The sequence below is a fragment of the Apiospora phragmitis genome, assembly GCF_038363925.1.
Source record: "Apiospora phragmitis strain CBS 135458 chromosome Unknown utg000007l:2111988.0-4706623.0:1.0-2598199.0, whole genome shotgun sequence".
In the NCBI taxonomy this organism is placed as follows: domain Eukaryota; kingdom Fungi; phylum Ascomycota; class Sordariomycetes; order Amphisphaeriales; family Apiosporaceae; genus Apiospora; species Apiospora phragmitis.
The window spans coordinates 1132181-1153093 of record NW_027117406.1 but is presented as its reverse complement, the minus strand read 5'-3'; the positions used below and the strand labels follow the sequence as shown (position 1 = coordinate 1153093).

General features: G+C 50.6%; 8 protein-coding genes across 8 annotated transcripts; 4 read left to right on the top strand and 4 right to left on the bottom strand.

Moving 5' to 3' along the window:
- Positions 1-2518: 2518 nt before the first annotated feature.
- Positions 2519-3198, top strand: PG994_007965 (CBR-SET-14 protein; the record flags this gene model as incomplete). Its single annotated transcript, XM_066859374.1, has 2 exons — positions 2519-2664; positions 2772-3198. 2 exons carry the CDS (start codon positions 2519-2521, stop codon positions 3196-3198), a joined length of 573 nt encoding a protein of 190 aa, XP_066714861.1.
- Positions 3199-3546: 348 nt separating this feature from the next.
- Positions 3547-5551, bottom strand: PG994_007964 (choline dehydrogenase; the record flags this gene model as incomplete). The annotated part of the gene is made up of 4 exons (XM_066859373.1): positions 3547-3747; positions 3818-4222; positions 4246-5063; positions 5161-5551. The coding sequence occupies 4 exons, from the start codon at positions 5549-5551 to the stop codon at positions 3547-3549; spliced, it is 1815 nt and encodes a 604-aa protein (XP_066714860.1).
- A 1736-nt stretch (positions 5552-7287) lies between these two features.
- On the top strand, positions 7288-7804 carry PG994_007963 (RPEL repeat protein; the record flags this gene model as incomplete). The annotated part of the gene is made up of 2 exons (XM_066859372.1): positions 7288-7423; positions 7494-7804. 2 exons carry the CDS (start codon positions 7288-7290, stop codon positions 7802-7804), a joined length of 447 nt encoding a protein of 148 aa, XP_066714859.1.
- Positions 7805-9691: 1887 nt separating this feature from the next.
- On the bottom strand, positions 9692-10042 carry PG994_007962 (uncharacterized protein; the record flags this gene model as incomplete). Its single annotated transcript, XM_066859371.1, has 1 exon — positions 9692-10042. One exon carries the CDS (start codon positions 10040-10042, stop codon positions 9692-9694), a length of 351 nt encoding a protein of 116 aa, XP_066714858.1.
- Positions 10043-10819: 777 nt separating this feature from the next.
- Positions 10820-11916, bottom strand: PG994_007961 (GroES-like protein; the record flags this gene model as incomplete). The annotated part of the gene is made up of 4 exons (XM_066859370.1): positions 10820-11098; positions 11172-11658; positions 11703-11830; positions 11881-11916. 4 exons carry the CDS (start codon positions 11914-11916, stop codon positions 10820-10822), a joined length of 930 nt encoding a protein of 309 aa, XP_066714857.1.
- Positions 11917-12878: 962 nt separating this feature from the next.
- PG994_007960 (uncharacterized protein) lies at positions 12879-13049 on the top strand (the record flags this gene model as incomplete). The annotated part of the gene is made up of 1 exon (XM_066859369.1): positions 12879-13049. One exon carries the CDS (start codon positions 12879-12881, stop codon positions 13047-13049), a length of 171 nt encoding a protein of 56 aa, XP_066714856.1.
- Positions 13050-15689: 2640 nt separating this feature from the next.
- On the bottom strand, positions 15690-16399 carry PG994_007959 (uncharacterized protein; the record flags this gene model as incomplete). The annotated part of the gene is made up of 2 exons (XM_066859368.1): positions 15690-15863; positions 15914-16399. 2 exons carry the CDS (start codon positions 16397-16399, stop codon positions 15690-15692), a joined length of 660 nt encoding a protein of 219 aa, XP_066714855.1.
- Positions 16400-18476: 2077 nt separating this feature from the next.
- PG994_007958 (uncharacterized protein) lies at positions 18477-19866 on the top strand (the record flags this gene model as incomplete). The annotated part of the gene is made up of 5 exons (XM_066859367.1): positions 18477-18641; positions 18711-18956; positions 19029-19201; positions 19303-19697; positions 19805-19866. 5 exons carry the CDS (start codon positions 18477-18479, stop codon positions 19864-19866), a joined length of 1041 nt encoding a protein of 346 aa, XP_066714854.1.
- Positions 19867-20913: the final 1047 nt, after the last annotated feature.

The window sequence follows — 20913 nt, the reverse complement described above, 5'->3', positions numbered from 1 at the left end:
TAGATGCTGTGCCTCGGGTGCGGTACTTGGGTAAACCACACCATTCCCCATGCACCTGCATACATACACCGCCGCTGCGTGAGACCATGGAATTGGGTTGTTCAATCGGGAGCCGCCGCCGCCGCTAATGCCAGACTATCTTCCCATCCCAGTATTCCGTACTCCATACAGAGCCCCCTTCCGTGCCCCTGAATACAGACTGTGTCAACACATGGTAGACTCTATCTTGTCTTGGCGAGGCTATCTGTCTTGGCTAAAACTATTTGTCTTGGCCGAAAGCTTAGGCGGTAAGATTCGTTGATCTTCGGCGATGCCAATCAATCACCCTATTGGTGATTGGTGTCAGGATACGCGCTCATGACTATCATAGCATAGTCTCATGTGGGTATAGGAGAGACAGAATACTAGGCCTAGCTCTCTGTACGTATAGGCAGACCGTGCTGATAAACATCGGCGTTGATTATCTAATACACTAGAACTGTTATCTTATAAATCGTTATGGGCGTCGAGTATACTGGCTTATTTCCAGGTTTATGTATTTAGGGTAGCCTATTCTCTGTGAGACCTTCGTCTCTGGCAAGTTGACTTGGCGTCAAGTGCAAGTTAAAAGTGAAGAAGGGAGTATCTGATATAACGACGCAGCTGCTTAGATTATATGTCAAAGTCGGTTATCAAACTCTCAACAATGGGATACATTTAATAATCCAAGGCAGTTCACGAAATTGCCTCGACGAGAATGCTGCAAGTTGATTTAAGTGTTCATAAGTCCTACACCCTGAGAACGGTTCTGGGATCAAGGAACAACCGTTCTCAGGGATCAATGAACCGCTTGCAACACTCGACCACATGCAATTGGTGCGAAGTAGGTGCAGAGATAGGAATAATGAGAGTTTCTGAACTCGTAGGCTGTGGATGGTAGGGGGGAAGGAGACTAGAAAGACTAGTCCGCCTGTATCGTTGTCATATGATTTCGAGTAAATATATTTGGCAATTTTATCAATTAGTCAAGCAGCAGCTTTCCACGTCTTTTCTCCCACCTCTACTGACCATTTTGTCTTTTTTTTTAATAGAGCTGTTTGATACGGATATCAGCTGTACCCTTCAGCTCGGCTACCTCCCTCTCATCTTTCATCTTTTGCAATGGTCACATATATAGCCCACACTAGTATACATGTAAGCACTTGCATCAAACACAACAATTACATTTATATAACAGGATCTTAAGAGCCTGAGGCGGTGGTCAACAGTTGAACTAAACTCCTTGTTCAACCTTGACGATACGCCTCAACACTAGATAGACGTAATGGTGTCAACTGAGCTAAAGGGAGGCTTCCTCAGGCGAGATGATTACTTGCCGGAGCCAGCTTTACGTGAGTGGGCTCGGCATTGTAGGCTTCAAGCTGAACAAGGTACTTCTGCAGTGAATCTCACTCGCACATAGTCCCTACTGCTCCGAACCGAGATCCCGACCTCAAGTGGCGAAACCATGTTATCCCTTGATCTCCATCCAAGAAATGCGTAGTTTGGGGTCCGCAGAAGCCTTGGAACAGGGATGAGAGTTGGCCGAGATAAGTCTATTACCAGCTCTCTACGAGCTGATATGCCGTAAAACTAGGAGCCATCGAAAACCCAGCAAAGCGAGGCCGGAGATCTTACACGTAATCAGAGGCTCCAGTAAGGTGGCTAGTTCAACAAGCGTGTGCCAAGGAGTATTCTTTACGGCGCAGTCGTCCCTTCACTAATATAGAAAGGTCCGGAGATCATCTTGGTGGATCTCAAAAAATCTCCGAATTCTATTTAAGGTTTTCTAGGCGGAAGGCGCCGTGACGACAGGCACCCGGGCCCGTCGTCGATCCATCCGCTAACCTACATGGAAAGAGCAAGTAGCCGGGCAGACAAGATCTCGGCCACAGCTGGCTGATCACCCGCCTGTGATCTCCCTCCCTAGCCTCCCCCCTTGCATTACCAAGGCTATTATTACGTGTTGTGGCTGACGAGGGTCGGTCAACAAGAGAGGCTTGGCAGCCAAGGATTGCCTCACTTCCTCCGCAGCGCCAAGCAAGCGAGTCTCACCCCTTCTCGACCACATTCCAAACGGCACACGCATGGGCTTGGCTGGCTTGGCAAAAGGTATAAATAAAGTGCCCTGGGCAATCCCATGACCCGAAATTACCCCATCATTACCTAAAATCCAGTATCCATTACCCCATACTTTGGGCGCGCGGGAGCTAGCGTATAGCGTCGACTCAGGACTCGGTTTCCATTGGCGTTTCCATGGTTGTTTTCTGTTTCCGATGCATCATGCTTCGGTTTGTTGGCCATGGCATGGGTCCACGACTGCTACATAAGACGACTCAGCTGTCCACGTTGACAGCCCTGGGGAGAGATGACGGAAACAGGTAGTTCATCTTATTGTTCCAGCTTGCTACCTACATAAAACTACATATTTCCTCAAAAGCAGCCTCTTTCCCTGCACGTTGGAACAAACAAAACCGGTTGACAACATCACACCGCAAACATGGCACGTTCACGAGCATCCGCATTCAAGGCACAACAGTACTGGGTCTACGAAGCACACAAGCGGGAGGAAGCATGCGATCTGGCGCGGCAATTGAACCTTGTATTGCCAAGCGGAAGCCCGGGAGGCAACGAATGCGATATTATGTAAGAAACCAAATCCCCAACCCAGTCCAGCAGCTCCTCCCTCTTAGCTCTCTTTGAGCATAGGGCAAGAAAATGCCAACTTCTGACCAATCACCTCAACACCATAGGTATCCCCTCCACCGCCTAGTAATAACCGGCAAAGACACCACCCCGAACCTGCGGCTACTGTTCGGCCCCGCCTCCGACGGCCTCACGGAGCCGCACGCGCGGGCGCGGCAGACGTTGCTGCTCAACGCGCGGTCGGGCCTGGTCGACGACGAGGCGCCCTACATCCGCCCCCGGAAAGCCAGCCGGGACGAGCAGGATGAGCTCAACCGGCAGCTGCAGTTCAGCCGAGAGTACCGCGGGCTGCTGCCGCATTGCTTCGGCGGGTCTCGGGACGTCGTGCTGGAGAAGAAGCGGCGGGTTGTCGAGGGGGCAGAAGTGGTCGGGGGTAGTAGGCACAGCAGCAGCAGGACCAACAGCAAGCGATTACGTGGACACGACACGGGGTCGGGGTACCCTTCCCCGGAGTGGATGGATACGTCGGAGTGATGGCGTGGGGCAGAACCCCACAGCTGGGGAAAGGCTGTGTGTGCGTGTTTCGCATTATGTCATCATGGGTATCAACGGGATTCTGGCGTTAACCAAAAAGAAAGACTCTGTCTTATGAGATATGAAATGGAGCGACTGCGTATTTGTTCTTTTCTTCCTAAAAAAAAGATGACATTAAAGGCACAGGTGAATTGACGTCCAGCAAGAGTCTCATTATTCTCATTATTCACATTACTTGGTCGTGAACAACTTCTAATTATAAAAGGAAACTAAACATTAGCGCCAATGCCAAGGATTCGGACGAACCCGCGCGAGTCATTTCAAAGTCGTTGAGGCGGCTGAGTTGTTTCAATAACCAGCCCGGATTTGCGCAGCGATCTTCTCGGCTAACGCGTAAACAGTACTCTGGGGATGACCAGGTGGCAGCAGAGCAAACGAGCTGGCGTCCACAACCCGAAGACCCGTCACGCCAATGACTCTGGCGTTGGAATCGACGACGGCATCGGGATCATCCACCTTGCCCATGCGGCATGTGCAGCTGGCATGCCACTGCGTTGATACGTCAGTATTAATTACGTGGTGGGAAAGGAAAGGGGACAGGAAAAAGAACAAGACTCACAACTGTCATGACATCTTTCCGAATCGTCGCCAGAATCTCCGCGTCGCTCTGCACCTGGGGTCCCGGGTAGTACTCCACACTGTCCGCGAGGACTCCCTGCATCGCACGGGCGGCGAAGGCGGCACGCATGCGCTTGTACGCCGCGACGGCGACGGCGACATCGGTCGGGTGCGTGAGCCAGTTGGGGTCGACGACGGGCAGGTCCGCCGTGTCCGCCGACGCGAGGGTGACGCTGCCGCGCGACAGGGGCGCCACGAGGGCGCCCAGCAGCGTCGCGTACTGGTAGCCGTCCCTGGGCTGCCCGGCCACGATGCTGGAAAAGTCCCCGATGTAGCCGGGGCCCGAGATGTACTCCAGCTCGGGCCAGTCCGCGGGGAACTGGGATGACAGGTCCGCCGCGGCCTGCTGGGGAGAAGCTGTCGCGGCACTTTTTCCCAGCCCAGGAAGTCGCACCCGTCGCTGGTCAGCGGACCCTGCTTGGATATGGAATAGGGGCCCGCGAACTGCGCGGCGACGTAGAGTGGATCGTTGGCGATCCGGGTCAAAGTCGAGACTTTAACGCGCCAAGAGGGGCCGAAGAAGACGTGGTCTTGCATGCCCTGCCCGACACCGCGTCGGTCCGCGATGATGGGGATGTTGAATCGATTGAGCGTCGCGGCAGGTCCGATGCCGGACACCATCAACAGCTGCGGCGACTGGAAAGCCCCAGCGCTCACAATCACCTCTCGAGCGGCCTTCGCTGTGAAGGCAAGGGGACCAATTTGGTAGACCACACCTGTCGCACGCCTATTGCCGTCAAACAAGACTTTCTTGGCCAATGCCAGCTGGATGACCGTGAGATTGGGGCGGCCGGCGGCAATTTTCAGGAACGAAGTCTCGGAGGTCTCTCGCTTCATGTTGCTATTGATAGTCGTCGCGGCATACTGGCAGCCCATCAGCTGACCGCTATTGAAGTCTTGAACGGTGGGGATGCCGATCTCGTTCAGGGACGGCTGAAGCCAGCTCGCGAATGGCTGCGCATAGTTTGGATAGCCGACCTCCAATGGCCCTCCATTGGCATTGAAGGCAGCTGGGTTGTACTCGGCCGTCGCATTGGGCGCCCGAGAGCTCGACGGTGTCCGGAATGCCACACTCTTCTTGAAATAAGGCTGGAAGTTCTCCCAGTTATAGCTGTTATCCCCGATAGCGTCCGCCCACTTTTGGTACGACTGGGCGCTGCCCCTCTGATAGATCATGAAGTTTCTCGCTGCGAGAGGCGGTTAGCTTGCGAAAGAAACTGGGATATTTGTACAATTCCAGGGCCTCCTGGAGGTGTTTTTTGTTCCCGTGCCTCATCTACTTACCTGAGCTGCCGCCCAAGCATTTGCCTCGCGCATAGTGGACTCGACGCCCATTCGCACCTGCTTGAGGGGCTGTGACTATGTTCCAATCCACGAGCGGATTCGTATCTGTTGGGCTAGCCCCGGCGAAGAAAGAGTCACCGGCTGGTGTGCTGGATAGTATGGGGTTGCTGATCTGATAGTAGGTTCCAGCCTCAATGACTGCGACCTTTATATTGGGGTCTTCGCTCAATCGCTCTGCCATGACTAGGCCAGCTGTGCCTCCGCCAACGATGACATAGTCATACGCGCCACTCAGCTGGCGCTTCTCGTTTCCGCTGTCGATCGGTGCTGAGTCGATCAAAAGAGCCTGGCAGGCCAGGAGCACTGCTGACAGAATATCAGATCGTTTCATTCTCGGAAGACTGAATCGGGCTGGCGACAGAAGGTTGTGATCATATTCTCTCAACCTGGTGAGTTAATGATGCCTTTAATAGAGCGCGGCCTGCGACTTAGATGACAAGACATCGTGAGATACGTGCGACTGCATCGGCATACGGCCGCCAGGATAAACAGAGGCTGGCCCAGATGCATCTTTGTCGCGCTCGAAGTCAACAATCGAACACCGTCAAACCTTATGTTACATAATACGCCCGTATTGCTGTCGGCAGGCTTCGTCCCTAGCGAAGCGCCACCAGCCTTGTGCATCAAGGCATAAGCAGTGTCCTCGCCACTGGACTGGGGCTCTTCCACTCTAAGATATTGCTCTCTTCCTGAACACGAATTCCACCTTTTCGCATGTTTGGGCGAAGAGGGAACCGTATCGAAAGATTGTAGAATAAACAGAGGAAACGACAGGGCCCTGAACGATCATATATCTTCGTGACGTGGGATCTTATCTTCAACTCCGTGTCGTACACTCAATTCATTGCGGACCGTTACCGATGCCACCCAAATGCTGGATTGACTCGGCCAAACCACCAATGCAATGTGTACCTACCTGCATCGTTAATATATTGCAAGCCAGGATATACCGACGTGCTACTATTCAAGGACGGCTCCTGACGCTTTTTGTTCGCAAGCCCAGCTCGTCGCAGGCCGCAGAGTATGCTTCATTGATCCATAAGCGTGAGGTGTTCCTTCTGTAAGTACTTGCATTAAGCAATTCGTTGTCCACTGAAGTCTCTTATCCCCTTGCATTAGTGGACATGCTCTAATCTAAACAGCCCCGCCGAGCGCAGCAGAGCTAGGCAGCCGGCGGCATTTCAGTACTGGGCAGTGGGCGCTGCACGCAATGAAATGCGTTTCAGCATCGGTGTTGTACCATGGTAAGCACTGGCTTTTCGGTAAAAGGGGAAACAAGAAACAAGAAATCGAATTTGGAGAATGGACAAATTCATCTGCGACTCTGCGACACATTGATTTGAGGGGGGAGAGGGGGAGCAGGGGAGAGGGGACAGCGTGGGACACACACACAACTGGAGTCTCGTAGGCGCGTCGGTGGTCTGAGGATCATAATCCATCATGCGCTTTTGGTGCCTGGCTTCTGGCCGTTGTGCCACGAGCGCAGGAGAGGAGCCCAGGAGAGGAGCCCAGGAGGAGCACCAGAAGGGGGGCTCGCAATTGAAATTCCAATGGGAGATCGCCAGCATTGCATCAGCGAGCCAGGGATCTGCGACTAGGTTTGGGATTTGGGACTTGGAGTAATAGCTGTCTGTTTGCGGGCAAAGGCGGGGGTCAACAACACACGTTAAGGGCCAACTCTGACTGGTCCCGCTGACATCAATCGCCCATGAGAATGAATCAATCAGATGAATGCAGCCAGACCCGACAGGGCCAAAAGGGAAAGGTGGTGAGACCGTTGCCCGCCAACGCCCTACACACCGCAGCCATGCCATCTTGCATAAACATAGCACACCTGTGTTCTGTAGTCCCACGTAGTCGTAGACCCTGAAGGCTGAGAAGCTCCCCCCGCATACTTTAAGTACGACCTGCATCCCAATCTCCAGTCGCGGAATTTTGGTCCCCTCCAATCTCTGTCTCAGTATATAAGACAACCATCGCCTCCCTACCTCGTCTCTACTACTTTGCCTAGATCTATCCCATCTAGCAACTGACCTATCCATACATATACACCTCACTATTGTCACCATGGCTAGCGAAGACGTACCCCAGACCGAGAGCATCGACCGGACGCCCATCTCTCCCAGCCGTCCCGATGCCAGGCGCAAGAACTCGCTTGAGGAGCACCTTCGCCACCGACCTGAGCGCTCCGAGCTCATTGAGAGTATGTAAACATCGCAACTGACGTCCGATGCGCGCAATCAGCCATGACCAAAAACTGACGTCATTCCCAGAGAACATCCTGCCCGCCTCCAACGCCGCGCCCAGCCTGATCGAGAAGCAGAAGGAGGTATGTCCAAATCCCATTGCGCACCTGACGCACGGTTGCGCCCCCCACAGATCCGGTTGCGTTCTAACGTTGCTTTGTTCTGCCACAGCTCGAGAAGCACATGCGCGCCGACACCCTCAACGAGAAGATCCTGCACCGGCCCACGCCCGAGCAGGTCTTGAAGAACGGTGTTCTGCACGACGACCCTCGATCGGCCGAGACAAGTACGCCGAGGCGATGGAGGAGGAGTACGCCAAGCGCGAGGGTGGGGCTTAATTTTTTGGTGATTGCTTCATTCGACACCGGCCCATGGGGCGGTCTGAGCCACAGGACGCTGTGCTTTTGAAAGATTTGGAGTTATTGGGTGGGCGCCATGAACAATTTTAACAATACCTAAGCAAATAAGAAATGCAAGTTACAGGATCAAATTTGACCTGGAAGAACGAGAGTCTCCTACAATATATGGGGATGATTATGTGAAAACAGAGCTTCGGATATGTGGGCTACTGTAGCAATTACCTAACAATCAATCCGAGCAACCTAAACGGACCAATTACGTACTTGCGCGCAAAGCAATGTACGCCATACCTCCCTCCTATGCGCTGTCCTCTGCTATAGAGGAACCTGATTCCGTGATGGTTCAGCCGAGCGATGCATCTCTGATTGATCCATGACCTCGTTGCTTTTGGTCTCCAGGGGCAAATGAGTCCTAAGCACCAAAGAGAGCCGTCAGGCCCAACGTCGTCGCGGCAAAGTGCTGGGATCGGCCTCCAGTACATCTAAATGATCCAATAGCCTCTCGATTAGCAGAGAGGCGCTGCATTGATCCAGGGATGCGCAGTTCCCCGTGCGCCCGGGAGGCCCCCGTCATCTCGCCACACAGCCGCCAGGTACGCGCCGTGGACCCGATCACCCGCCCCGGTCACCAGCATCCTTCGGGCGTCTTCTTGGTTCGGGGTCCCACGTGGCCGCCGATTTGAAGAAACGTCGCGCCTCTGCACAGGTGTCCTGATATGCCCTTTGCCCGACCCCAGCCGACGCCGCAAGTATATTGGGCTGCTTGACCAGCAGGTACAACATGTACTCCGGTCTGCTCGGCCTTTAGCACTCTCAATTCTTCTTCTGCAGCTTCGCGGCGGCGGCATTCATTGGTAACATCCTTCTTCAAGGATTCTGTCTCCTTCGATATTGTTTCATTTTTCAAAGCCACAATAGTAAGAGATTGCTGGGCTGACTCCAAGCCTCGTGAAACCCTCCCAACTTGCTCTTCGAGCTGTCAAATCCTTTCGGCCATCTCAGGGTTAGATCCGAATGCTGCAACAACTCGATGGTGGCTAACAGCTTGATAGGCCAGCAAAGTAATCTGCAAATTACACAAATCAAAATAAATTGCCTAAAGAAAAAGGCGAACTGGCCGACGTCGACGGCGGACTCCGTCGTGACAGAGGTAAGTTGAGTCGCCGAACCTCCTCCCCCTCAGCTCAGCTCAGACGCTCATATACCACGAGGAGAAGAGAGGGGGGGAAGGGGGAGCTTACTAAAACTGAGCAAGCGTCAGTACTTTCTGTGCAGCTTCTCTTATACTTATTCGACAGCTCTAACCTTGGTGGTCTCTACTGGGACCAATACCCGAGCCGCCCCCCCTGAAGTAGGAAATGAGATGGTACAGAACCATGCACGCATCGTTGGCCTGGTGCAAGTCGACTTCAGGTGTGATAATCCTGATGGATGTAACAAAATTTGAATTGATAGTTGAAAAGCTTCATTGAGATTGCCAGCTCAGACGAACGATAATCATAGACATTAATCATATTGACCATATAATGGCCTAAATCATCATGCCAACGGACGCACTTGAGCATCATATTTGCTAATACAGCCATGGCCTACAGCCCCTTATCATGGCTATTTGCTGCATTTGGAGTCAACGCTCTTGAGCCCGATATTCTTTACCACCGCATCCCGACATGCGTCGCAGACCTGCGGCGCCTTCACAGCGAGGGAAGTGAGCTAGAAAGCAACAAGTCAGTCAGCCAGCCACTCTAATAACAGGTCACGATTTTTTATATCACCAGTTTTTGCATGAGAGGGGAAGGAGGAAAAGGTAACTTACAGCGCCAATGCAGGTCAGGGGGTTCCCGTCAATGGAGCTCACAACGCAGGTCAACGCCGTCGGCGCCAGAGCTGTAGCACACTGCACGATTTTGCAGCCGCCGACGTCGAGCGTCCAGGCGTCCTTGGCGGCCTTCTTGACATGTCGCCGACCGTGTCGTTGAGGTCCTTGACCTCCTGGGGCAAGTCTTTGAACCAGTCGCCAACCTTGTCGAAACCGTCCTCGACCTTGCCCCAGCCGTCCTTGAAGGCGTCGCCCACATTGCCGAGGTCGAGCGGTTCTGGGCTGGCGTTCCGGCTGGGAAGGAGACGGTTCACTTCTTGTTGGCTGGGGCGAGCCAGAACAGCAGGGGAGAAGCTCATCAGCAGACTGGCTGCGGTGGTGATGAAGGACGACTTCATGGTGTATAGGGGGGTGGTTGTGCGACAAGATACACACGCGAAACGGATGAATGGAGTGGGTTGGGTTGCGTGCGAGGAAGGTCGAGTCGGGATGAACCTGTGACAAACTCTTCCCCGGATTGACATTGATAGGCGGCTATGTGTTTTAAAATAGACTGCATGGGTCTTGGCACTCTATCGCCACCCTCCGTTCCAGCTACATCACGCAGGACAATGCTAACATCTAACTGGTCCCTGGCCATATGATGGTCGGACTAATAGCGTACAGTAAGTATGCCAAGATAGGCCGGCTGCAACTTACAACGGCCGCAATCGTTCTTGAAACCCGGCTAATCATGCCGTATGGATAGCTTTTGGTGTTTCCAATAGGGCGAAGAACCGGGTGGTCGGCACGGGTGTCCTTTTTTGCCCCAGAAAAAGGGGCTGCCTAAGCCACGAATTGCACTGCCACGCCACGTATGATTGGACATTTGCCACATATAGCAGCAGGGTCTTGACGAATCAGAGAGCTTAATAGACCAGTAAACCGATATGCATGAAACTCAGCCAAGTCGAGCTAACCAGGGACCTCCAGCATATCACATTCGAACATTCATCTTGCTTACTGCTTCGTTCATGCCGAAGTCCAGGAGCTTTACCCTATTCATTGAATCTATCACTCACTCACTTCGACAGTGTTTTGCTTGCAGCAAGCGGTCTATTGAATCATGAGTTATGACGAGAATCAGTTGCAGTATTTTATAAGTGCACGCAAGACTCCCGTCGACCAACCAAGGCCTAAGAGTGCTCAACAACCAGCTTCACCGCTGATGTCCCGTTCTTCAGGATATCCAAGGCTTCCTGGACCCCATCGAGGCCTTTTCTGTTCACGACCTGTGGCGAAGGGGCAATCTTGTACACCCCCTTTGCCAATGCCTCTGGCAGATATCCGCCAAAGGTAGCAGGCAGCGTCTCGGCAAAGGCCTCGGGACCAATGCCGGCACCAAATGTAAACTTGGCCTCGACGCCTTCAGGGATGTCAGTGGGTGCCATAGGGTTTGAGGAGGCGACGAAGAGCTGATCAGGGTATGCTGGTTAGTCTCCCACGTAACACATTCAGTGTGAAAAGGGAGGGATGGTGTCTACTGACCTTTTTCTTGGACGCGGCCGAGACCTGGCACGCGGCGGCGTTGCTTCCCGCCGCCATGTAGATACCTGTGCACTCGCCCTTATCGAGCTTGGCGACGACGTCTTGGACGACAGTGGGGCTGTTGTAGTCAAAGGCCTTAACGGCGCCGAGGCCCTTGACGTAATCAAAGTTGCGCGGCGAGCAGGTAGTGATCACATCGTACCCCGCCCCCGTGGCCATCTGGATCGCGTTGCTGCCGGCCGCCGAGCTGCCGCCCCAGACGAGGACCGACTTCCCCGTCTTGGTCGCCCCCAGCTTAGGGAACTCGAGGTGCAGATAGTCCTTGCCGAAGAGGGAGAAGGAGCTCGTGGTGGTGCAGAGCCCGAAGATGACGGCATCGCGATACGGCATGTCCGCGGACGGGATCTTGGCCATCAGGGTATAGTCCAGAGGCACGTAGTCCTGGAAGCCGTTATTGGCGGTGAAGCCAAACACGCGGTCCCCGACGCTGAACTTGGCGGCGGCCGCGGAGCCCGGAGCGACGGCTTCGACCGTGCCCGCGAGGTCTTGCCCAGGATGACGGGGTACTTGACAAAGGGGAGCGCCGTCGTCTGGAGTATGCTGTCGCAGGGGTTCATGGCCCAGGCCTGGACCTTGACCAGGACCTTGCGGTCGCCGAGCTCGTCGCCGTGGGGAGCGCCCTCTCGCGGATAACGCCGGGGACGCCGACCTCATCTTGCCAGAGTACGCGGTTTGCAGCAGCCATGCTTGTGCTTGACAGGCAATGAGATGATGGTGTGGTGCGCGGGACGTGCGGTAATTATACGACGGATCGTTAGAGAAGCTTGGTGATGAGGACACTTACTAATGAATAACGCGGATGCACCTGAACAGCCTAATTATGTTCTGTCGGATATCAACTCCTAATCTGCGTTCTCCTCTACATTCTTGCGCTTCTGTTTATGGTGTATTCGGATTGCAGTAGCCAGCCACGGACTTTACATCTCGGAGTTTGCACGTATTTACGCCAAGGAAATTCTCGAGCGAATAGACAAACGCTCCGAATACGCCACATGTCTTTCAAACGACTCCATGTCATGCAAGCACTTGGAATATTATAGTTGTCTAACACGGTATATGGATAGGTCATTTTGTGCAATTCATCAGCCACGCTGTCGTTGCCGGCTTTCTTCAGTGTATAGGCTACCGAAGAGGTTACACTCGTATGTGTCACTGTCTAGAACCTGTCAAGCTTGCTTCAGAGAGAGTCCGAGCTAAAGAGTATCTCTAAACTTCTCACCGAACGCTGCCTATCCTGAGGAACCCCATTCCACCATCCACCGTATCATCCGTACATACTAGGACATACATTGATCGTGTTTGTTAGGCTGTTCTTCCACGCCCTTACATGAATACACCCCATTTTGCTGATTCAATTAAATCGTGGAGTGGGCTCTTCGTTTCTGAGCCGTCTGGGCTAGTGCGGACGGACTCAATCACCAACTGAGTGACGTAATCACCACTTGGCTATGTAATTCTATAACTCTCCGTTCAAAGAATCGTGTGTATTTCTGCTCGTTTTTGCCCGTTATTATTGAGGCAAAGGAAACAACCGAACTACTCCAAGTTCTTCTACACATCCTCGAGCAACTTTGTATCATTTCTATCCAAGAAATCCCTGACACCATGTCCGAATAGATATCTACCCGTGAGGGCTTTCAGCGGGCCATGGAGTTGAGTCTCACCGGCCGGCCCGAGGACACCGCTCAATATGCCGAGGGCACCTCACTGCCGACCTTCTACCAAGTCATGAACGGCCAGCGTATAGTGTACGACGACGATGTCAAACACATAGCCGAGTGGCGCGGCAAGGTCAGCGAATACAAACCTGTTGTGTGAATCGTCATCCCGCTCATATTTTCATGCACATCATATTCATCGCGGCTCACCCCACATCGCTCTACCTACAGGCACGAGTTTCCCCGCGATGGCGACCAGCTGGCGGCGCGAATGACGGGCACTATCAAAGTAGAGGGCACAGCTAACGTATCCTACAAGCGAATGTCCTATATAAGCGAATGTCCCATTCTTTTACACCCCTTCCGATAAAATATAAGTTAATTTCACCACAACGTATTTAATATATTAAAATTAATCGGAATCCTTATCTCTAAATACTTTTATATTATTCTAATAAGTGCGCGTATTATGCCCGGGCTCTCTATAGATTCTATAACGTTATGAGTATATTCTAAGCGTCCTTATATAACTACTCCTCCGACGCGATTCGTTTTATAACTATTTATTAATTTCCTTTTAAAACTATAGGTCTTTTTTAACTTATATACGAAGTGATCTTTTATTTTATAGCCGTTTCTTTTTTATACGGCGGCGCCGGCTAAGTATTTTATTTATTTTTTAAAGTATCGCGTTCTTATTTTTTAAAAGAATAACTCGGTATATAATATACGTTATAGCCTTTACGATTTAATTAAAGCTAATTAAAATAAATATCGGAAAGTTATTTTAATATCGTACGATACGGTTTTAAACGTATTCGGTTTAAGATTAAGCCTTAATCGAGTTGTTTAAAGTTTTTAATTCTTAAGGAATAAATAGGCCGGAAGACGTCCCTAGAAGTGTTAAAGTACGTAGTTTTATATTTAATTATAAAATAATATATTCTAGATCGTACGGGACGAGTCTTATTTTTCGTAAGCTTCTTAATATATTCGAAACGGTAAAAGTCGCTTAAAACGCTTTTAAAAACGCTAGTAAGAAGTCTTCCTTTAAAATATAAGTAATATACGCCCGTATAAAATATTTAATTTCTTTTTCGTACGCCCCTTTTTAATGTACGAAAACAGCCGATATTAAAAAGCTAGAGCTTATATAATAAATAAGAAGGTATATAGAGTATAATAATCGAATTCTTTTTATAATAGAGCTCGAAAGTTGTCGAGTAGTAGCTCTTATAGCCGTTAAGGATTAATAAGCGGTAAGCACTTTTCGTATAAGACTTTATATATTTATTAAAATATCGAATCTAGTCTTCGCCTCTTTTATTCGTGATCTAGCTATTTTTAATAATTACGATCACTTAGTCTTTCGGTAATAGGCTATTTTCGTACTAAGAAAAAAGGTGCGTTTTCCCGGTAAAGATAATGTACGGAGGGATAGCGTAACTGTGTAATCCGACGCTTTGAATAATTATAACCTATTCCCGGTTCTTTTATTATAATACCTTAAGCTTTCCGCGTTAATCGAAGGTGGTTACGATTATTTTAAACGAGATTTAACTTATAAGAAAGCCGGTTTCGTTAAAGTTATAAATATCCTCCTTTTAAATCTCGTACTTATAAATTATATTTCGTATGAGGGTAAACCACGCGTAATACGCGTTAGGATCTTTATAAAAGACTTTTTAATAATCGATTTTTCGGTTAAAACGCGCCCGGAGGTTTAATTATTATCGTATAAAATTAGAGGCTTAATTAACGCCGACGCGTCCCGCGTTATATAAATTAAATAATTAATTCGCTATATCTTTTATACTACTTAACTAGGGAAGAAACAATCGCGTATTTAAATTAATAATATATTTATTAAATGAGCTTTCGTACGTACGTACAGGTTCCGGGTTCAATCGGGGTTCAATCGTTATATTCTATTGTTTATATCTATCTTTAGTACGAGCTACGAGGGGCATCGTATACCCCTCTTAATGAAACAGGAAAGGGGTTCGTGCGCGTAGGCACGTGGCACCCCTTTTAGAGTAATATGGAAAACCTTAGTTCCTGCTGTTCTAACAATATTAAATAATCGCATCTTCTTCGAAATTTAAAAGCTTTTAAAAATTCGTAAGTATTTCGCGTTGTATAGGTTAGTTATTTCGTTTATATTATAAAGTTTTCGATAAAATATAATAGATTAATACAGCCTTTTATACACTTAAAGTTAAGTCTTCTTAGAGCGCTTAAAACGTTAGAATTATATCACTTTCTTTTTAAAGTTATAGCATTTTCGGACGTAAAAGAATATAAAAAAAGGTTAAGGCTATAAGGAAATTTGTGAAAGTGAGACATTCGCTTGTGTGGGACATTCGCTTGTGGGATACGTTACCTATTTTGAGAGCTTCATGTTTGCTAAAGTAGACAAAGAGAGTGGGAAGTTGGAGTGGTTAATCGAGAGATCTGTTTGGGGCCCCGTCGGCGGACCCCCTGAGCATGGCATCAGTTAGATGTCCAGAGATCTCGGCCTGGCTCGTTACTCTCCCAGCTAGGTAGGCATTGTGCTCGTCCTCATCGAGACATTCTATAGGCGCGAGTGCGTCACAACACTAGCTATAGCCTATATACTACCATCTAATTATTTCCTGAACCGTATGCCTAGTTGGGTCTTGCTTACTTCTCGGTCAACTGTATTTTAGAATCGCCCTCCGCTCAATGGTATTGATAACCGGTAATACGTTCGATATGCGAGCCCAGCCTGGGATATCGTTGCAATCTCTCAAATTCTGTAACCCAGCCTCTTCAATATCTAGAACTCTTTGAGCAACCTTAGACGCTGAAAAAGCATCCCAGACCCCTTCCGTTCGACCACATTCTTGAAGAATCGAGATTGCTCGCTTGCGAATAATAGGATCTCTACACCGGCAGCAGACCTAAAAATTTTCAGACTCAGTTTTTCCTCGCTACGTGGGTTCGCTTGATACTAGTTGCGAGAAATTTGGGCAAGAGAAACGGGTTCAGTAACAAGCTTACCTCGAAGAGAGGTCCAACAAGAGCCATATTGATGCAGGCTTTTGGTCTCGCTGTCGTTGAGTTTCGGTCAAGCTCAATGATATCCTGCGCCAGGGAGATGATGTTCTGGAACATGGGACAGAAGACGTCCCATTTCCTCTGGTCTTCGACCGTTGTTCGCGTGAGCATCATAGTCATAGACCCGAGCTCTCTCAGGATGCTCAGAGCAGCGGTGTCTCTCCTTTTCTCCTCCGTTAGACTGTCCCCACGAATGTCTAAGTAGACGTCGTGTGCTGAGGACCATCTCGCCAGAATGCTTTTGGATTTCTCCTGCCAGGCCCCACTCTCGGGATGCGGAAGAGGTTTCTCACTCGGCTTCCGTATACCACTTGTAAAGTAAGAAGCTACATGCCATTCCGATTCGAGCGTTTCTCGGGCCTTTGATAAATTTGAGAATATAGCTGGAATCTTTTGTTTTTGTGCGTAGTCCTCCGCTGAGTCGGGCATTTTCCATATCTGCCCCCGAACCATCTGCTCTGGTCAGAACACGATAGCTTTGTGCATGTTGGTAGCCTTACCTGGGTAACTTGAAGGTCAAGACGCACAAACATCTCTTGAAGCATTTCAATGGATGCGTATGGTATTTTAGACGCTTTGATAGACGCTTTGAGGACATTCTCCTGATGGCGGCAACTTTCGCCGTTGGAACTGGCGTCGCACAGGATTTTCATCCAAAAGAGAGGGAGATCAAGTAATGGTGGGTAGTTGGGAAGGACTACGATGAGAACTCGAGTATTGTCAGGGTCTAGACTGAGTGCCACACTCTAATGTTTGTTGCCCTGTCGCAATAGGGGTCAGGGGTCAGGGGTCATAGTAACCAAGTAGCGATGCGCTACATACTAATAGTCTTTTTCGTCTATATATAGCTCCTCGCGGGCCCTTCCATATGTACTGTTTCTTTCCTTCCTTTAGATAGCACTTCATTGCCTACTGCTGAATATATGCCACTAGAACCTTTTGTGATACGACATACCCCTATGAATAAGTGGACTTCTCTGAGGAGAGAGTGATTCTTTTCGATCATCATGCGGATGTCTACCGGTCTATATACGTGGCGTGTTCTCTTGTGTGCCTGCTCGTCGTTACTAACAGGGTTCGATCGAGGAACATGCCTATAGATGCATGGGAGATATGAAGGGGATATGGACCCCGATTCCAGTTGGCTAATGGAATGCCAATTTGCAGCCATGGCGCTCCCCTTGCGTATTATTTCCAAGTCTCGCACATGTCGCTTGCGCGAAAGATGGGCGTAGGCGCCTTGTTCTCGCTGGGGATCGTGCTGATCGCCGCCTCCACAATGCGTGCGACGTAGATTAACAACGGGCCCCAACAACTATGTAACGGTGCCGTGGCTTACCTTGCGGGGGACGATCGAATCTGCGATTGCTAGACGATCAGGCCCCGCTATCCGTGCATCTTGATAACCGCCCCTGGTGCGTGCCATGTAAGTCATCGGCCAATGCTTCATCCTCTTCGCAAACCGCCATTATTGCCAACGCCCTGGGCCTTTACCGAGCGGTCAAGATACATAGGAGCTGCAGCAAATACTACATGGACCAGTCAGGGAATATGCCGCACAATCGGAGCCCGAGCCGAGCCCACACCCAGCCCTGTACTATATCGCGATCTTTGATTCAAACTCAAACACCACACAATAGTGACGACCCAGGCCGAGAAGACCAGTAGTCAGGAAGAGCTAGTGTTCTCAGGATCGAGCAGTGGCATAACGGCCATGAAAGGTGATTGATCGGAAGGAAGGAACCAGATGATGGTCAGGCCTGGGATAAGGAGGTGGGATTTACACAATGAATCACCCCGCAAGCCAACCTTTCATGACACGGACTTGTTGAAAAATTGATGTGATATAAAAGAATACTTTGCTAGTCTGATAAGTGAAAGACAAACTCACACTATGATATATATACTGCAACTCTGATAAGGTGCGCTGGCATCCGAGATAGATGCCGCAATGCTTAATCTATTGGACATGCGCTAGGATCAAGTCCAGCCGCTGCCCTTATTGACCCGAATAGGCAACAATTTTATATTAATACGTATGGTAGCTGTGCCATCACGTGTCTCGGCTCCGCATGACAGCTGAGGGGGAGAGCCCCTTGATTTGCTGAATCCAGGTCGTGGGTATGGTCGCTCCGGCGTGAAAGCTGCACGAAATAGACAGGAATGATCCGATACCAGGATCATAATTACCCTATTGGCTCTGAGCTGTGTGGGATCGACACCCAATACGCGACAATACGGTTAGCATCCGAATATAACCGCCAGGTGGGCCCTTAGGATGCAACGCTATAGGTTACATCCGAGTAGCTGACATGTCTCTTTTTGCGACGATGGTGGCGTGTGATATGAGATGTTGTAAGTTAGTTCCCCTTACCCAAGGCAGGGTATTTTTAGTATTTAACCAAGGGGAGCCGACTGGAACTTAATGTTGTGATCGATGCTAGCCTACAGAAGATCAATATTCTCCAAAGGCCTTTCCCAGGTATAACACGGACAGTCACAAACAATGCGATTTCAAGGAGCTCAAGTCGCGGCAGGGCTGATGTCAGTCCTGCCAGGTGCCCAGGCCCTGCTTCGTTTCTCCTGCTCCCAGCTCGTGGTCGAACGTCTCGACCCCTTAGTCAATCCCGGGGTGGTGGGCTCGCCTCATCTTCACCAGATAATCGGCGGTGTAAGTTAATAAAACCGTCACCAAATGCTGACAACTCGATCTCATCCTCTCTGACCGCACGAAATACAGAATGCCTTCAACGCGACCATGGACCCCGCCAAGCTCGATATCCCCGGGACGGCGACGTGCACGACATGCACGTTCGCCGATGACTTCTCCAACTACTGGACGGCGGTGCTCTTCTTCCGTGCGCGCAACGGTACCTACCACCGAGTCCCACAGAAGGGTAACGTCTTCTTCGAGCAAGCGAAGGGCGGCATGACAGTCTACTATACTCCTACCCTCACTGGTGGCAAGGTCACGGCGTTCAAGCCGGTAAGATGTTTTCACACGACTGTCTCTTTCCAGTCAAGCTTTGGCCAAGCGTACTGAGTCGAACGTGAACAGGGTTTCCGCATGATTGTCGGGGATCCCATGGAGCGCACCGCCGCGGGCGCAGCGAAGTACCGACAGCTCACATACACATGCCTTCAAAACTCCATGACGCGAACCGGCGAGACCAAGAACTTGCCACCGAAGCCCTGCCCAGCCGGCATCATGGCCAACATCCGTTTCCCTACGTATGTGTTTCCCGCTAAGGGCCCTCCCCTTTCCCTCACCCTCTATATTGTATCACGCCCTCTTGCTAACCAATGCGCTTCTCTCGCCCCTCCCCTAACAGATGCTGGGACGGCGTCAACCTCGACAGCCCCGACCACGCCAGCCACATCGCGTACCCGACGAGCGGCACGTTCGAGAGCGGCGGGCCGTGCCCGTCGACGCACCCGGTCAAGATCCCGCAGCTCTTCTACGAGGTGATCTGGGACACGACCGCGTTCAACGACGCGGCCGCCGACTGGCCCACCGACGGGTCACAGCCGTTCGTCTGGAGCTACGGCGACGCGACGGGCTACGGAACCCACGGCGACTACGTCTTCGGCTGGAAGGGCGACGCGCTGCAGCGCGCCATGGACCAGAACTGCCAGAACGACCGGTGCAGCGGGCTGGGCTCCCAGTCCCTCCAGCAGGGCAACCAGTGCACCGTCGAGACCACCGTCGACGAGCAGATCGACGGCTGTGAGTCATGTCCCGCCCCCCCGCCCCCCCTCCCCCAGCCGTTCATTCATTTTATTCGATAAACCCGCGAGATAGTGTTACTCGCTGTTACTAACATCTTGTTTCAGGGCTTGAGGAGTTGCCTGGTGGCATGGCTGTTACTGATGCGTCGGGAAAGGTCATCTACTAGCTTTTTAACTGAGATTATTCTTTTAAATGGCTCGCAAAACGACTTTGATGTGCCAGAGTTGGTAAACATCACCCCCTGAGCCCCCCTTTCCATGGTGGGGTGAAGGAGTTGCTAATACAGAAGCTTACAAGATTTCATCGTCTTATTTTGGATTACACGAACAAAGAGAGCGGCTTTTTATATGATCACCAACGTTCGAGCCCCTTACCAGTCTACAATGTGCATGTTTCGTCCCGTCAATGGCCTGCGTCTATACATGTCACCAGATTGTAAGATGCCTTGGCAGTAGCCGATGCCACTGAGTTTAGGTCGGTGAGAAGAGAGGTTTCGCGAGACGTGAATTCAGAGAGCTTCGATCTCGGCGGGCGTCTGGTTGAATTATCCTGCATCTTCGTATAAGAGCTGAGATGACTATTCAGCAAAGCAGGAGTCTGGGAAGAGGCCAATGCGTAAAGTGAAGAAATCATGATACTATGCTTCATAACTACACACGCTAATGATTATGTAGTCGAGAATTTGCTCTCATAACTGGCTTTTGTGGTCTTCGCAACCGGTCATTACGTTCCAACATCCCTGATCAGTTTGGTCAACATGCTGTTTGAACAGAATCCAAAGTCCCAGCTATCAAGAGCCACAGTTTCTTGATACTGTAAGTATATAACCAATATTTTCGATGGTGCGTCGATAGGTCCAAGGGAAGTTTCGCGTAAAACTGAAGACAGACACAGCGTCGAAACAGTACATGGACACGCAGCCCCTGGACGATAAAATTATTAGTAATGGGTCAACCGGAAACAACAGGATGCGCATCTGTGACTTATATATAACTTACAGGGCATTTAATAAGGTCGGGATGCTTGTGAAGCCACTGCGATAGTAGTAGTAGATCTGATGCCCTGCTCAGAACTGCCAGCTTTGGTCCTCGAGGGAAGCCTTCGCATTTCGTCCCCTTCTGTGTGCCAAGTTCGGGGGTGAAATACAGGGCGGAGGAGTGGGATGCAGACTGCAACGATTCCCACGCTCGGTTCCAAGCCCAGCAAGAACCAT